Source organism: Pleuronectes platessa, chromosome 3 (genome assembly GCF_947347685.1).
Source record: "Pleuronectes platessa chromosome 3, fPlePla1.1, whole genome shotgun sequence".
Taxonomy (NCBI): Eukaryota; Metazoa; Chordata; class Actinopteri; order Pleuronectiformes; family Pleuronectidae; genus Pleuronectes; species Pleuronectes platessa.
The window spans coordinates 25,989,712-26,006,946 of NC_070628.1; the positions used below are offsets into that span (position 1 = coordinate 25,989,712).

A 17,235-nucleotide genomic window follows, 5' to 3' on the forward strand; every position below is an offset into this window, starting at 1 on the left:
TGATAAAGCTTAACCAAAAAGAACACATGCATGTGACTGGGGTGTAATGTTTCTAAGTCTCTTCTTAATTTGTTGGGTCCCATACTGTCAGCTGCCAGAGTTTTCAGACGTAAAATACAAACTGGTCTCTCCTCATGTCCTCCTTCATTCACTGTGAACCAAAGAGCAACACAGGCTTCATCGTACTTTCTTTTCAACTTGGTTTTTGAACACTGTGTCATGTTTGTCCCTGACCGGCTGCTTCAAGGGAACGAGCTCTGATCTAATGTGTGTGTCTCTGAGCGAGTGAGTGGGGGCAGAGCCCCGGGGTCTGTGTGAGTGTGCTGTCTGGAGACACACAGACACATTTTCCGCTCCGGGTTTTTCATGCTGTCCTGATACGATGATGATTTAACAAATTAACGTTTTTTGTTTTTTTTATTAATTTAGAGCATGCCTTGAATCCGTCGGGCCGAGCTGGACCCCCTGGCGGGTCGTATGTATACCCCTGGTCTAGATAGTCAACTTTGATCGTCTTCTCGGGACTCCGCCAGGGCCCTGACCAACTCTGGCAGGGCCGATCCGAGAACCTTACTAAAAGTGCAATATTTGATTTTTTTTTACTGTTTTCTCGTCTACTCCTCTATTTCCCTTCTTCACAAATTTAGGAATGTAGAAAATTACATCATGTCTGCAGTCGCACACAAGCTGGAGAAATGTGATGTTACAGATGTTTTAATGATTTACCGCGACCTACATATGCTCCACCTTCAGAGGGATTCTTTCTTGTGTAGGAAGCTTTGTTCTACTGGCTCAAATTTAAGATTCCATATTTAACAGCATATATAAGCAGTTTAATGTTAATTTAATAGGTAGGTCGGACACACTATTTTCAGAAATGAACAAATACGATTTTTCTATGAGCACAATCTGACGCATTTTAGTTGTACAAGTCTATTTTTGAGTAACATACTGTGCAAATTGTGTTAAGATTTTCTGTCTGTGACTGTAAATGAACTTGCCCTTGAGGGTTTTCGGCGGTGTTAGCAAAAGTGGCACAAATGGACATGTAATAAAGGAACCGCAAAAAGGAAATATTGACGTTTTTAATGGTGACATGAGCATTACAAAGCAGGAGCAGACATCATCATTGATTCATTCACATATAAAGTCCCTGATGAAACAATGCATTGTATGGCTTATTAAAGCATGCTTCGTGAGCACAGATGATTAAAAGAAGAAGAAAGAAGATTTTCTATAATTTCTTTGGGGCAATTTCCACATTGAGATTGTGGTTAAAGGAATTCATATTTTCTCTGGTGCAAATCAGGAATAAAGTAGAGGAATCATCATATTCAGTTAAAACAAAGGGAACACATCATTACACATTAACCAATAAAAGTCTTTCAATTTCTGTAGTAAATATAATTAGAAACACTCAAAAACATATTGTGTTCACTGTATTGTAGAGGTGAAATTATTTCTGATAACTTTAATCTCTCCAATGAACATGCCGGTCCAGTGTGCGTCAATCCTTATCATTTTAAGATTCTGAGTGAAAACGCTCCAATACAACAGCTTGTCCACTACAATAAGCTTCAGGTTAATCAGGTAAAACATGGTTTTGTGACTTGAGTTCTGGTGAGAAGCTTTCGACTAATGATTGCATCAGTCCAACAGATACTTTCTGACACTCACCCCTCCACTCAATATGTCAATCAAAGTCTAAAAAAGGAACATACAGATAGCCAAGAGTACTGCATACCTGACTCCTGCACTGCTTGGGGTATCTGTTCCCATATTCAGTTACAGGGTTAATATTATTTGTGGCCATATTGGTAAATCTGTAGTTATAATGCACTTTGTGTAAGCAACAGTGTAGTCTAAGTCAGCAGATGTGAGCGTCCCTCATGACTGATCAAAAAGCTTAGACACAAGTGTGAAATGTGAAACTTAAAATTCTTAAATTCTCACAAAAACCATAAATAACTGTTAGATAGCATCTTCACATGGTCTCATTTAGACTTAAGTTTCTTGTTCTCAATGGACAATTGTTAGTGCCAAATAGAAAAAACTTAAACAAATGTATTGAAAGGATCAGCGATTGTATCAGCATGCAATGGAGGATCGAGGGTTTCATCTGGAGGTGGAGAAAGTACTGACAAACCAATGAGAGAAAAGCTAGCAAAATGCATTACATTTAGATAAATCATACCAAATATCAAAAGGAAAATAAATTGAATATGTGAAGGACTGCACCTCATTCAAATTATTGTTTTATAAAGTCATATAATGTGCATACTCAGCATTCTGCTACTATATTCATAAAATGGCAAACTTCAGGCTTGATTTGAGTGAATCCATCAAATAATGTCTCACTCCAGTTTTTGGTTTTGTAAACAGTAACATTCAAAGAAGTCCTGGCTGTCCGCCTATATATACTATAAAGATACAGTATGTAAGCATCAGTAAACTGCAGTGTTTCTTACCAGAAGATGAGAGGACAAAACGTTCACAGTCAGTGAGCCTATTAATGAATGCATGAATCTAAGACGGATTCACTTCCTGTATATGAGGATGTATGTGCTTGTAAAAGGCCCATGACTCTCACACACCACTGTTCCTCTTTCCAAAGGTATGCCTTTAAACATTTCTAAACGTCTTGCTTCCTTATCTTTACTTTCCTCGCTTAGACAGACACTCATTAATCAGATGAAATAAAAAATAAATAAACATGTTAGACTACATAGAATACATTCAAGTACATCACTTCCTCAATACTGGAATGCAAGCAGGGTCTGCTTAAGGAGCTTGCACCACTCTACAGTCTAGTTGTTGCCTGACTATGTGGTTTGTGGGCTACAGTACTTGCATATAGGAATTTGGAAGTCACCAAATGCATCTCAAACACCTCTGGCCTGATCAGTGCACAAAGGTGCAAACTGGCTCTATGGTGTTGAGAGTTTCTGTGGTAGTTTGAACAGTCGTGGAGCTCCCTGGTAACCTCATCTCCCACTTGTCTGCCCTTCTAAACCCACTGACTGTGCCAGGTCACACTTGTGGTGACCCTCATCTATCTCAGGTGACACAGCGGTTGCTGGAAGGTCCCTTCAAAGTCTTCAGAGGCTGTAGTCCGCTATAGTGCAGTGAGGGTGCGGAACAGCTGAGTGAAGCAGAAGACGGAAGCGGTGAGCGCCGTGCACTGTTTGGCGAGCAGCTTGGTGCTCAGGTCCTGGCAGCTGCGCTTGCTGCTGGCTCGTTCTGCTGCCAGACAGAATTCCCTGAATGAGCGTGCCACATCTGCCAGCCCGGCAACTGCCTCCGCATTCCTCCGGTCACACCTGTCGCAACCAGAGAACCACAGGCATATGCTGGCCAACTTCACCAGGGTTCGGAAGCTGTCTCCCAGGGAGTGAAGCATTTCCATAGGGCTCTGCTCAATCCCCACTACCTTCTGGCAGCTTGACATCAGACTCCGGGCCTCCATCTGGAGCACCCGCTTGTTCTCTGTAAAGTGAGCAGGACAGGTGTCCCGGGGGTGACGACCTCCGTGACCCGCCACTGATCGGTCACTACCGCTACTCTCTAGAATTGAGAGAAGCTGGTCCACTTCCACACGGAGTTCTTGAAAACCTGCAGGGGGTTCTAGATAGCGCTGCTGACCTAAACGACTGATGATGTCCTTGTGCGTTTGAGAAGGGAAACAGTCAGAGGTGTCGGACAGTGGGGAGAGGAGAGGGCTGAGCTCAGAGGTAGAGGAGGAGAAGAGGATTGAGCGGGGAAAGGCGGGAGAGTGGGTGGAGGAAGGGGAGAGAAAGGAGAGAACACGGGGAGAAGTCATGAGAGGAAGAACTGCTCCTGAAGTCTGAGTCACACCAGTGCTCTGTGTGCGGCAAGAGAACTCATAGACAGTCAGCTCATCGTCAAAGCTGTCACCTCCACTAAAGCAGTTGGTATAGACCACTGGACAGCCACAAGTGTCCAGTGGTACCTGCAACCCATCCACGACAGACTCACATCCAGATGATAGCACAGAACTGCAGCCAAACTCAGACTTTAAGGGCGCGGTAGTCCCAAGCTCGGCTGGAGTCTTTGTCTCAGATGGATCCTCACAGATCGTAAACACTCTGCAGCCTGAGGAAAGGGTTTTTGCTGAGTCTGAACTCTGCTTTGAAGGTCTACAAAGACCCATCAAGGGCCTGTCGCTGCTGGTCCATCCTACTGTCTGTGACTGATTATGAAAAGTAAGTCCTGCCCTATTTAAATTCTGTGTGGTCACCACAATTGGAGGGGGAAAGGAAGGTGACTGATAGTTCATTTTATAACCTGAATTCTCTTCCCCTGGAGTTGCGACCATGTTCTGTTCAGAAGTGACTTTTATAGAGCCAGGGGTGTCTAACGTCATGCCTGAAGTATCCCTCTGGAGGCTGTTCACAATGGAGGCTGGAGGCTCGGTTATTGGTCCTGGTGTGTGCTGGATACTGTGCAGGAACTGGTGATGGTATTTTGGTTTGGGCTCGGTCAGGACAGGCAATGGAGAGTTTAAATCTTTGACCTTTAAACCTGAATGACAAGTGTCTATTGGGGTTGTTTCCACAAAAAACTCACCATCCACCTCTGATCCTGTAACTGTTGTATCTGAATCGTCTGAATCTACTGTTTCTGATATTGTGCCCAGTTCACTATCTATAGTTTGGGTAACATCATGAACGTCTGTAACTATGATGGCAATCTCAACATTGTTGCTGCTGCTGTCCTCAGCAGGACTCTGGGCTTGATTCCCCAAACCAGTCTGGTGGAGGTTTTCCTGGGAGCGCGATAAATATAGGGGCAAATTCTGAATCTTCCCCCTAAGTGTTGAGGCAGATAAGCGGCCCATGATGCTGTGGGAACAGGCCTGGAAACGGAAGTGAGTTGGAGAGGGAGGCTCTTTGGAGAGATCATCGATCATGTCTGTGTTTGCCTTCACTAAGCTAGGACTAGCTAAACTGTTGTTGGCGTCAGCACTTGGCAAGGTTGTACCACTTCGGGGTTTATCCACTTTTTGGTTTGAGCATGAAGCATTTTTATGTTTGATGGCACTTTGCGATCCAATAGCTGAATTAAAGGTTGGAGATGTAATGCTAGTTGCAGCTCCAAGCTTTGCTGTGATGGAGTTTATAGCACGAGTGTAATCAGACTTAACTGAATGCATGCTTGTATGAGCTTCAGTGTTGGTTGGAGACTTTTTCCTCATTTGTGACTCGCCTTTACCTGTAGTGACAGACCTAGATATGAGGCAATGCTTTGAAGCCAAACTGCAGTCATCTTTCTTGTCACTTAAACTAGAATTTAAAGAATTACTCATCTCATCATCGTCAAACACATTGTCAGAATTGTTGCTGTCGCTTACTTCATCGCTTGTAGTCACAGCAGAACTTACAATACCAATAGTTTCATCTTCATTAACACTGGTTGTGACCTGTAAATGTAATTGTGCTTTGTTAATGTGATTTTGTTTGCTAAATGGTGTCCCCTCAGAAGATGCTTTGCTCGAGGTCTCCACATTTTTGCGTCTGTCTTCGTCACTCACCAAACAGTCACTTTGGGATTCGTGAAAAACTGCGAGTGGAGGTAGAGGAGAAGAAGGCGGAGGGGGTGGTGGTGAGTATGACATGTCACGCACAACTTCAAGCATATTTCCCTCTACACTTGAGTTTAGCTCTTGTGTAGTTAGATGAGATCCCAAAAAGCCATTACTACCTTCTATCAAATATTTTGGCAGTGTGTTGGCTTTTAACTGTTTATTTGGGCATACGAGTGGTCTCTGTGAACTGTACCCTCTTACAGCTTCCATCTTCTCTTCCCCCATGTCTTCTTCCATCTGTAACTCATTAACAATCTCCGGCAAAAACATATGACAAGTGAAAGGCCCCTTCCCGGACACACCTGTTGTCTTCTCCTTTTCTTCCTCCTCTTTCCCCTCACCCATCACCTGCTGTCCCTCCCCTATCTCCTTTCCATCACCCCTCCGATCAGCACTTTCCTTTCCATCTGGATCCACCCGGCAGCGGACGACTGTAATACTTGGTGATGTAGCCTTCAACTGATCTGTAACCGATTTGGATTCCATTTTGTCAGGTTCCATCTCCATTTCTTGCGTCTTGGTCCTGGAGGAGGGTTGTGCCTCTCGGGCCGTTTCATGGGACCCAGAGGCAGAGGGAGAGCCTGATCCATTAGAACAGGCTTTTGAAAGGATGGGTTTTGACTCAAGCTGAGCTGGTTCACCTTCAGAGTGAGTCAGAGAGGAGACAGTCGGGCTGAGATTCTGGCTTTGCTCTGTAGGTTCAGGATCTGAACTCAACATCTGGGCATCACTATCTTCTGCTAAAAGGTTTACATGAACCCCATTAGAAACGAGGTCCTGCTTTGATTCTGGATCTGGTTCTGGATATGACACCATGGAGGTATAAGTGGTTTCCATGAAGGAGCGACGCTTGCGAGATCTTTTTCTAAGCTGGAACAATGTTTCTCTGCCTCCTCCTTTTTCCTCCTCTCCTCTATTGTCTTCTGGTGCTCTTCCAGCTTTGTCATGTGTCACTCTGATGTCACTGAGGCTGAGTGTACTGAGCAAGTCCAGCTTCATCTCTGTGGAAATATCTGCAGGACAGCAAGAAAAGGCTCCGTCAGAAGAAAGTACGATGTGAATCCTAATAAGCTTTTTATGTTCATTGTACAACAACAGAAAATATGCTGAATTCTCTTAGTGACCAAATGTACTGCATTTTCTTGACTTTTTCAGTTTTTATTTTGGGATTATATTGTTTTGTTAACGCATATGGCCTGACATTTTCCTAAGATATGTACATTTTTGTGGAAATTGAATAGCTCTACCTTCCTCTGATATCCCCTTTTTTCACTGTGTAATGAAACCCATTAAAACAGCATTTTACGATTTTGGCATATAGATAAAATACATTTTCCTGTACAATGGAACCCATAAACCAAATGAGTCTCATTTACCAATATATTCTTAAGAATTGAGGAGTTTATAATCCTAGTGATGTTTTCACTAGTTTTTGAAAAGTCCCGACCAATCAGAATGAGCGGGACAGTTCTAGACCCTTATCATTGAGGCAAAATGCCTAGAAATGTCCCACTCTTGGTGTTAGGGAAGTACAATACGTGGGACACTTGTAGGCACCTTACATTAAAGCAAAATGCCTAGAAATGTCCCACACTAGTGGTTAAAGAAGTGCAATACTTAGGACACTTCTAGGCACTTATCATTGAAGCAAAATGCCTAGAAATGTCCCACTCTTGTGGTAAGGGATCTGCAATACTAGGGACACTTGTAGGAACTTATCATTATAGCAAAATGCCTTGAATTGTCCCACACTTGTGGTTAGGAATGTACAATACTTTGGACACTTGTAGGCACTTACCATTAAAGCAAAATGTCTAGTAATGTCCCACACTAGTGGTTACGGAAGTGCAACACGGAAGTGCAACACTGTACTTATCATAGTACAGGATTCATACACATTTTGACCAATGGATTTCCATGACTTTTCCATGACTTTTCAATAACTTTAAACAAAATTTCCATGACCAAACATTTCGTGAGATCTCGGTGTATACAGGAAAAAGTGAATTTTTTTGTATTTAAGCTAACAATGCGAATTTCAAAGCATACAGTATACCTTGAATTACACAAATGAATGAGACAATAGTTTGATTGAGGTCTTTGTCTGTTGTAACCCATGGCATGTACTTTTCCATTTGTAGCCAAGCATGGTTAAATTTCCATGACTTCTCCAAAACTTTTGGGATTTAATTTTTTTCAAGCACTTTTCCAGGTCTGGAAATAAACATTTAACAATGCCGTGACTTTTCCAGGTTTTTAATGACTGTAGGAACCCTGCTACTTAGCACCCACAGACGTAACAAACTGTTATTACTGCTTTTATTTTCATCATATTTTCCCACTTGAAAATTAAGACAGAAAATACAACATTTACCCTTTGTTATGAGGTATCAGGTCTCAATTAATTCAATAATATCATTGACATTACATATTTCACATGATTAGGGAGTGCACAATTAATTAATATATGATTTCAGGTCATCGACCAGTCATTTAAATTGATTCCCTAAAACTGCTAAAGTACCTGGTAACTACATCAATAGTGGAGTAAATTTGTACCTGCAAAACTCGAGTATGTGCACCTAACACGGGGCAGTGGGTAATCGATGAAGTGTTGTAGTAAATCTGGCAGGAGAGCATTGAGCTCTAAAAACCGATTCTTGATAGTTATTTGGACCACATCCAGCACCACTGTGACGTCTGCTGCTTTCCTGGCAATGATGCTACTTTAGTCTAAAATACAATGTTGTATCACTATTGAGAAGTAGACACTTTAGCCACTAGATGGTAGCAAAAGCAGATTTTATAGCCTGTACTTTTATCACCTTCAGGACAATGACAGTACGACAGTAAATGTTTATGAACATTTGAATAAGAATCTCAAACAGCAATGAACACTCAATCACCTTTTGGCAGGGCCCCTGAAGCTGGGTCTTCAGGCGAGGTGAAGCGATCTCTTGCGTCAAAAAACTCTTCGTCAGAGCTGCTGTCTCCAAAGCCTGGAGGTGGTTGGAGAATGGGGATTGGCTCCAGCTCTCGAGCCATATCCACATCTCCCTCCACTTCTTCGCAGACCTCGCCCTCATTATGATACAGGGTGCGGGGTAGGCTACGGGCGCTGTCTGGGGTGATGCTGGAGCAGAGTTTGTAGTAGCAGCGAGCGTCGCTCTTGTCGAAGTTAAACACAAAGTCCATGTGGGAGGAGTCAGAGGATGGGGAAAGGGACAACGGATATTCTTTACAACCACCCTCCCCACTTACACATCCTCCTTCCCCTGCTCTTCTCACTGGATGGTCCATTTCTTTTAACATATCCCTCCTCCTCCTCAAATCCTCTTCTTCATCTTCATCATCCTCACTGGCCTCAGGAGGGCTCGGCAAGAAGTCCACGAGGCGAGAGAGCTCAGCGAAGCACAGGGACCTCTCATCAGAGCAGGGGTTACTTGAACATTTTTGGGCGTGGTGAAGGTTCTGAGAGGTGGAGATAGGTGCGATGAGTTGAGGATCAGCTCCATCGCCGGACCTCCTGCAGCGTCCTCCTCCCCTGTCCTGACTTGTGAAGTTGATGAGGGGGTGGGAGTGAGCTGGTGGTGGGGCGAGGAGGTGAGGCTGGACATGTCTATGAAAATAAGGATTCAGCTGAAGGGGAGAGTTGCTGTGTGAATAAGTTTGTGAGGGATCATTTAGAAAGCTGGAGGAAGAGGAACACAACAGTAAATCATCTTCCTCCAAAGCATCAAGGGAATCGCTGGAGGGGCTGTTTAGGACACGAGAGTCAGTTTGACAAGAATCAGAGGGTTCGGATGGCTGCTCCTCTACTAGTTGCACCTCTTCTCCAACCCCAACCTTCCCCTCTTCCCCGACTTTTTCCTGTTGTTCCTGTGAGTCATTGTCTGCTACTTCAATCTGTATTTGTCCAACATCCCACACTCCTTCGGTCTCCTCTATGTGTTCAGTGTTTTCAATCTTAGCCTCTTTATTCGTATTTTGCAGAGACATTTCCTTTTCTGTGTCATCATCTTTTTCTTCATTTGGTTTTAGTTTTTTATCTTCCCAAGATTTAACTCCCTTTTCCCTATCTTTGTATCTCCTTTTGTCTTTTCTTTTTCTTCCATCTGGATCAGAGGAGGATCTGACACGGGGGCATGGCCTCTCGTTGAAAGACACCAGGCTGACTAGTGGTTCCATGTCCAGGTCTGAGGAGTCATCGGAGTTGCTGCCACAGCGGGAGACGTAACCTACGAAAATGATTGAAAAAGAAGACAAACATCTGGATTAGAAACCAACTTTAAGGATGACATAGTGTTTGGCAATGTCTGCAAAATTGGCAAATGACAATGTGTCTACTGAAAAATCAATTGGACGCTGGTATGGAAGGGAGAGTTTACTAACTTTTACACCGTGTCATACGGTGACCAAGATGTCTCACACAAGTCCATGAACAGTAAAAAATGCTCAAGCCACAACACAAATGCAAAAGCAACACAAAAGATGTTGAGAATGAAATGAGCAGAGAGACCTGCTGCAGTCAATTCTTGGATGGTTGGGTCAATTGAGCCGTCCTCCCTTTTGGATGCTCCAAGCAGCTGTACGGTAACACCTCAAAATGGCAATTATCTCATTTTAAGCTGTGACCGACTTGTCTGTTTTTTTACAAAAAACAGCTCACTGGTTGCATGAAGTAACTTAGCTCATTTCATGGTAAAAATTCGCTCAGTTCTATTGTTGTTGTTTTTTTCATTTAATGTTTTTTTTGTTGTAGCCTTTGCAGTTGTTTTGTAGCTTTTGCGGTTGTGTGGCATTAATGTCACTGTCATTCTCCAAAGGTAACTTTCATTGATATCATGTCACAAGATTAATTTTGGGGTGGTCTCAACATAATGATGACTGTCACCATCTGCAACGGATGATGGTATTGTCCATCTGCCCAACCCGAGAGGTAGGCATTCATTTATAACTGTATATTTCAGTGTAAAGGTGTTTTCCTTGTACCTTCCTCAGCAGACACTCTGTGCTTCCTGGGGTCATCTATCCAGGGAAAGATGTTGAGGCTTGGGTCAACAAAAACTCGACAGTACCCTGCTATTAGGCAGGACATTTCTTTGGCTGCCACTGACTCCAACAGCAATGTGATGGGCTTTGTGTAAGAGAGAGGAGACAAGATGACATGAGATGAGATGAGATACGGAAAAAGAAAAAATAGATAGATGATGTTGGCAGTGGTAAGACAATGAACATACAGTTTTTCTGATGTAATACTGATGAAAAAGCAATTCTACCTGATATCTCCACATCATGTACACAAAATGAAATTTGCAGCCCATGAAAACAATTTAATGTAACTTAAAACAACTACAAGAGTAGGTCATTTTAAGGTGAAAAATAATTAGCGATTTTCTAAAGCTATTACAGACATCCGGCAGGTTTGATTGATTAACATTCAGACATCAACGAGGCAAAGTTTTCCTGCTATAGTTTCCAAACTGTAGGCGCATCACAAAAGCAACATTACACTTAATGATATGTAAAAATACCAACAGATACAAATACATACACTGCACAAGGGTGAATGAATAATGCTAATTGGTGCTCAACCTTATATGACCCATCTTTGCAGCAGTGTCTGGTTAAGTTACTTAAATGTAAAAGTGTATAGTGTTTTGTCGTGTGGAGTGTGTGTACTCCTGCTCTTACCTTGATGTCCTGCAGGTATATTTTGACCAGGCTGACCTTGTCTGATTCAGGCAGCAGCTCAATACGTGTGATACAGGTGAACTCTGTAAGGGTAGACAGGATGCTAAGCTTGTGGTTGACCACCTGGCTAACCCCATACCGCGCCCCCACCAGCAGGGTCACCATCGACTCCCTGTCCTGGAGCTTCAGGGTGGGAGAGGGGTTGTTTAACAGAGGGAAGGAGGAGGAGAAATTATTGGGAACTCAATCAACCAAATCACAACAGAATGAATACACATGTTCAAATAATAGTCCCAAAACCTACCATCATGGTGGCACTGAAGGATTTGCCTCCAAATGACTTGAGCTCTGCCAGCTCCTCCAGGTAGTTTATCCGTGCGTGATCGACTGCCACGCCCTTCTGCTTGGTATCGTGCTGCGATTGGCTCTTCTTCATGTGGTAGCCGATGGCCTTCCTAAGATCCTTCTCTCGCATGTTCCTCAACAATGTGGATGACACAAAGTTCTCAATGCCCCACGTCTTCCTGGAACAAAAAAATACAGGTATGAGTCTAAAAGACAGTGAGAGAGCTGGACCTGACACTGCATGAAAAGAAGAATTTGTGGCAGTTAATGTCGCAGGAAATTCTTGGAGAAATTTCTGTTACCAGTGTCTTGCCGTTTTACAAGCCTGAAAATGTTGGGAGGTGACCCCACTTCTCCTAAGCCTAGGCATTTGCTTTCACATGCAAATGCCAATGCTCTGTGCTTTACAAACGCAAATCAGGATAGTTTCCCACGGAGCAGATAACACCTTTTTCTAAACTATCTGGAGTAAGTACACCAGGCTTAAAATAAATATAAAACCTGAAATTGTAAATTGATCTTAAGTAAGTAAGTGTGCTATAATTAATTACATTGTGTACCACGAGCAAAATCAATGCTATGAAAAAAAAATTGAAACAATGCACATTATTTCAGCATTTTTTTATTATCCAAAACACAATCCTAAATTTCAACCACTGTACAGAGTGGCATGATTACAGACACTTTTTCAATTGTGCTGGTTAAATGAACAGTGGATGTGCATTCAACTATGAGGGTAGAAACACAGAACAGCACGAATCAGGTAAGTACAATAACTTAAAACCAGATAGAATAAACGGGTCCTCAGTCACATACTCATCCCATAACAAATTTAAATTTAAAAACTGTTTTAACCGCTGCTTTAAGATGAAAAGGACAGTTGTGAAACTCTGAAGAAGTGACGTCATTCGTTTGCGTGATCACCTGATGGGATTGTCCAATCACAGCCTCGTGAATGCAGAGTCTGTCTGCCGCAGACATGAGAGGATCATGTAAAGTGTGTTTTCCGTACGAGTGACTCTGTTTTCGGTATAAATAACTTGCTGAAGTCGACACGACACTGGTTCCCTGGAGGAGACGATGAGTGCGTGGGAAAGCAAAGCCGCGTGCCCGGTGTGGAGGAGTCGAGGCGGAGAAGACAGGCGCACTTTCCCTGAATTAAGGTGAGAACCAGCTAGAGAGCGAAGCCATTGCTAACTGCTAAGCTAACTCTCAGATTTGAAACACGTGTGAACCACTGTGGGATTAGCGCGACAGTTGCTAAAAGTAGAATAAAGCATTGAGTGCTTTAGCGGAGCTAGTGCATGTTTAAATAGGTATGAACTAATTAAATCGAACAGTTTGTTCTCGGTAAGTTTTTTCAAAAACGTGACTTTTCTCGTTTTTTTTTTTTTTTTGTAGAAAGTTTCCTCTTCACAGCTCTGATGATGGCCGGCGGAGCGAGGGTATGAATAAAGATGTGCTGTGCTGTTTAAAATACATCCGCCAGCTTTACTTTATCTAATCTTTTTCATCGTTGTGTTTTCACAGCCTGATTCCTGTACACAATGACTCACTGCACATTACGCTGAGACTCGCTGAAAGTCCGCATTTGCAGTGCGGAAAAACGACGCCATTGTACGTAAGTATCTGTTCAGGATTGTTTTAGGAATTTTGCTGTGGATCTTCCAACGGTGATGCAGCAAGGCTTTTTCCGTTTATTACTAATAAACTCATGTTTTCCAGCTGCCTGTACTATGACTTACTAAAACCCACTATGAGCCAGTATGACGGAGCTTCCAGTTCATCCATACAGACCTTGCATCAGCATTGAGGAGTTCAGGAGTCGGCAGAGAAGAAAGAGGGTAAGGTTAGATTCATTAAATCATTTTTCAGATACATGTGTAGGTGTATGTTGTCATTGAACTGTGCTAATTGTACTGATTGTGTTTACAGCTGATTGAAGCGGGACAGATGAAATGGATCCAGCCTTCCACAGCCAGGAGCTCACCGACCTGTGTGCCACACTTCAAATAAGACTAGAGGCTACACTGGATCTCACAGCTACACACCACAGACGTCCACACACTGGGGCAGATTCGGACAGAGTCCCACAAAGAACATATGACCCAGAGGCTGCAAAGAGACATTTCAAGCTTCACCTGAGTAGCTTTTCACTGGCTAGGCCAGTTGTGTTTGTACAATATTTGTGCTGTATGTAAATAAAGCTTTGACTCAACATATACCTCGTTCATGTTTTTTCTTCCCTGTACAATATGTTCAAATATAACATCAAGCATCATATGAATGAATGTATAGTCTTAATTAACTGCATTGCTTTTGGTAAAGGCTTACTAATAAATAATAATTTATTATATATATATATACATTTTTATTATTAATATTGTGTGGGAGGGGTTTACCCCACCTGTCTGCTGCAATGATCCAGGGTGACCAATGGCAACACTTCTACCAGCCAATCGTGAGTGACTATCCGGGTTGGTTTCCTCCAATGTCGAATAGAGAGAGGCTCAGCAGCGGCTTCGCCCTGAGTCATATGCTAATTAGATAACACCTTCCCCCCGCTGCTCTCCCCCTTTGTTCTCCAGACCCCATCTCCGAGGTACGTATACTCCGCTTCCCTTAAGTTAATGTCGCGGAAGAACTCGGTGCTAACGTGCTGTGAATAGACAATAACTTCAGGGGATCAGGTAACTTCCATAAGATTTCCCATGACACTAATTCTGCTTTTCGCCTAGTGTGATGTAAGGATATGTGCAAAGTAAAGGAAGTAATGTAGAGTAAATTGTAAGTTAAACGTTGGAATTCTACCTGTATTTGTTGGGACTATATACAGCATGCAGCCTACAGTATTCCTCACAGGAAAAGGAAGTATTTGATTTGTTAAGACAGAGAGGAATTGCCTTTTGCAACTATATATTTTATGCAGTTAGGTTATTTAGTGGATGCCATATCCTTAAAGGGATAGTTCACCAAAAAATTCAACTTCACTCATAATCTACTCACCACTATGCCGATGGAGGGGTGGGTGAAGTGTCCGAGTCCACAAAATACTTTATGGAGCTTCAGGGGTAAACAGCATTGCAACCATCCAATAAAATTGAATTAACTGGTAATCAAGTTTTCAAATGTAAAATAACAAAAGAAACAATAGTGTAAACGACATCCTTTCTAGTCGAATTTGAATGTCAGGGCTTCTGGACACTTGGATGACACCACACGGGCAGTGTGGAGGCATTTCATGTTTTTTTTCTATTGAAAAATCAATTTACGTGAATTGTATTGGATTTGGCTTCAATGCTGTTTAACCCTGAGACTCCACATGTGTTTTATTGGACTGAGAGAATTCACCCAGACCCCCATACTAGGTAGAATAAACACAGAGTTCTCTAACTTTACTCTGCACCATAGACTGTCTGTATAAAGCTCTGAACAAAATGTCCAACCAACAAACAATAAAAAGTGACAGCTTATTGTAGAATAACTCTGAAGTAGCTCGAGGAGGAGCATTAACAGTCAAAGCTAGAATGGTTAGGAAGGGGCACTGTACCAGAAATTCAAACTGTCACCCATTGCTTCAGCCCCTTAAATATATCACACCTCTTACTCAGCGACTTCCTGGTCACCTGTGAAAAATGCTGTGGAAACAGCATTTTTCGTCTGTTTTGGTGACATAGCTACTTTGAGGGAAGAAGCCAGGAATGCAAACATGACGTTTCATGGGCAGTGTGTTATGGGGGAGTGGAGCACTACCTTTGGCACCTTTAGCAGACCTTTTATAAGAAAAACTAAAGGAAAGGGAAAAACATGAGAATTATATATATTATGGGCACTTAAATATTACCAGAGCTAGAAGTGTCTTATTGGATGAATGTTATAAATATGACCATTGTCTTATATTACTTTATAAATGTCCTAAAACACTGTCTGTGCTTTGACTTCATTTAATGTCCCGTCAACACAGTTATACCAGCATGGAACCCCACTTTGTCCTGGGATCTTGACAAGAGGAATACCCTAGGTTCCCTGTAGTTTAAATGAATGGCTGTAAATATATGTTTATGTCTCACGTGATGATTTTCAGGTTGGTCTTTGATGACTGTCCACAGCTCGCCAACCTCTCCTGGATGTGCAGGGCAGCGAGTCGCAAGGCAGTGTTACACCTCATCTCTACAGCAAAGCGCTCCTGCAGCACATCATTCACTCCCTAATACAAAAAAGAAGTGACAAAAACAGTACAAGTAAATACAAAATGTAAACACTATACTTTGAGGATATTCTTCTATCCATGTTTTTGAATCAACTGAAATCAAATGTTTCTTTCATACATCGTAGTGTATTTACAGTTCTTCACTTGTGAAGTGTGTATATAAGCACAATTAGACGGGAATAACACTTTTTGTGATTTCATTAAACTTGTATGTATGTGTGTGTGTGTATATGGCACAGGGAATTCAAAATGACTAAATCTGTCAATAAAAAAAAAAGAGTTAAATTAACCACTCGGGATGCGGATGGTTTTCTTCATCTACCAGTGCAATTATTTTTTCAGACTCTTATAAGGTCATCGTGACTTAGACCATTTCTAAAGTCCATTTAGAGACAATTAAGATTCCACATTCCACAAAAACCATCATCACACTTTGTGAGGCCACCTGGATCGTGACATTCGGCTATCAAAATCAAATCAATTAATCCCTGAGTCCAAGTTTGTGCCAAATGTGCGGATTCCCTCATGGCATTCCTGAGATATTGCATTCACTAGAATGTCCCAGCCCTGGAACCGCTGGTGCTTGAGCCCTAATAACCATTTCTAAAAGTTTAAGTTTATAGTCATAACATCAAACTGTTTTTTAATGATAATGTCACCTTTTTCTTTTTTTATATCCCTCAACAAGCAGCTTGTAAGAGGCACTGTACCCTCTACTGGAAGCATTGCAATTCCACACCCACTGCATATAATACCAAATGCCATTTATGTAACAGTTCTACTGACCAAAGGCCCAATTTTTAACTGTTGGAGTGAGCCACTTCCATGCACATGCATACCAACATTCTGAATACAAGAGAAACTGGTGATGCAGACACGAGGTTGTGAATTGAAGCCAGATTAAAGATCCACTTAATTATGAAAATTAAACCAGCAGCGTTATTTGTGGCTACATAGCTGTTCCATTCCTCCTGCAGAACCCCACCATCTGCAGCTTCCAAGGTACCAGATGAGGATCATACAGCTCCAGTTAAGTGCAGTCTTAACCTTTTAAAGCTCTGTATGGATGATAAGGCATATGGTTACTAAACTCTTCTGACATCACATCAGTGGTACATTTAGGGAGTTTTTTCATGTTTTGATGCAAATAAAATCTCAACCACTGTTCTTATATTGTTCTTTGTAGTTATAGAGTTAGATATACAGTATATACGGTGGTAGATTCCCCTTCTTACATTTACTTAGAGAGTAACTATAGGGTTTGCAGGGTGTAACCTAAAGCCCAGTTTTATTTCGCTTCGTTACGTTTAAGTACCCCTTAGTTATAAGGTGTAATAATATATTAGTTCCAGGTAGTGGCATTTATGACAAAGAACATACA

The 17,235-nt window shown here is 42.1% G+C and overlaps 1 protein-coding gene and 1 long non-coding RNA gene across 2 annotated transcripts in view; one reads left to right on the forward strand and one right to left on the reverse strand.

Annotated features, from left to right (window-relative positions):
* Positions 1–3,115: 3,115 nt before the first annotated feature.
* Positions 3,116–17,235, reverse strand: part of LOC128437502 (FERM and PDZ domain-containing protein 1) — a 30,837-nt gene continuing 16,717 nt past the window's right edge. The window contains exons 9-14 of the mRNA XM_053419687.1: positions 15,715–15,851; positions 11,604–11,823; positions 11,300–11,482; positions 10,598–10,742; positions 8,512–9,843; positions 3,116–6,618 (exon numbers count right to left, since the gene is read on the reverse strand). Of these exons, the coding sequence (XP_053275662.1) occupies positions 3,116–6,618; positions 8,512–9,843; positions 10,598–10,742; positions 11,300–11,482; positions 11,604–11,823; positions 15,715–15,851 (5,520 nt within the window). The remainder of the gene's footprint in view (positions 6,619–8,511; positions 9,844–10,597; positions 10,743–11,299; positions 11,483–11,603; positions 11,824–15,714; positions 15,852–17,235) is intronic.
* On the forward strand, positions 12,591–13,866 carry LOC128437503 (uncharacterized). Its single transcript, XR_008338221.1, has 5 exons — positions 12,591–12,807; positions 13,046–13,089; positions 13,175–13,265; positions 13,370–13,488; positions 13,580–13,866. It is a non-coding gene; the product is annotated as an uncharacterized LOC128437503 (long non-coding RNA).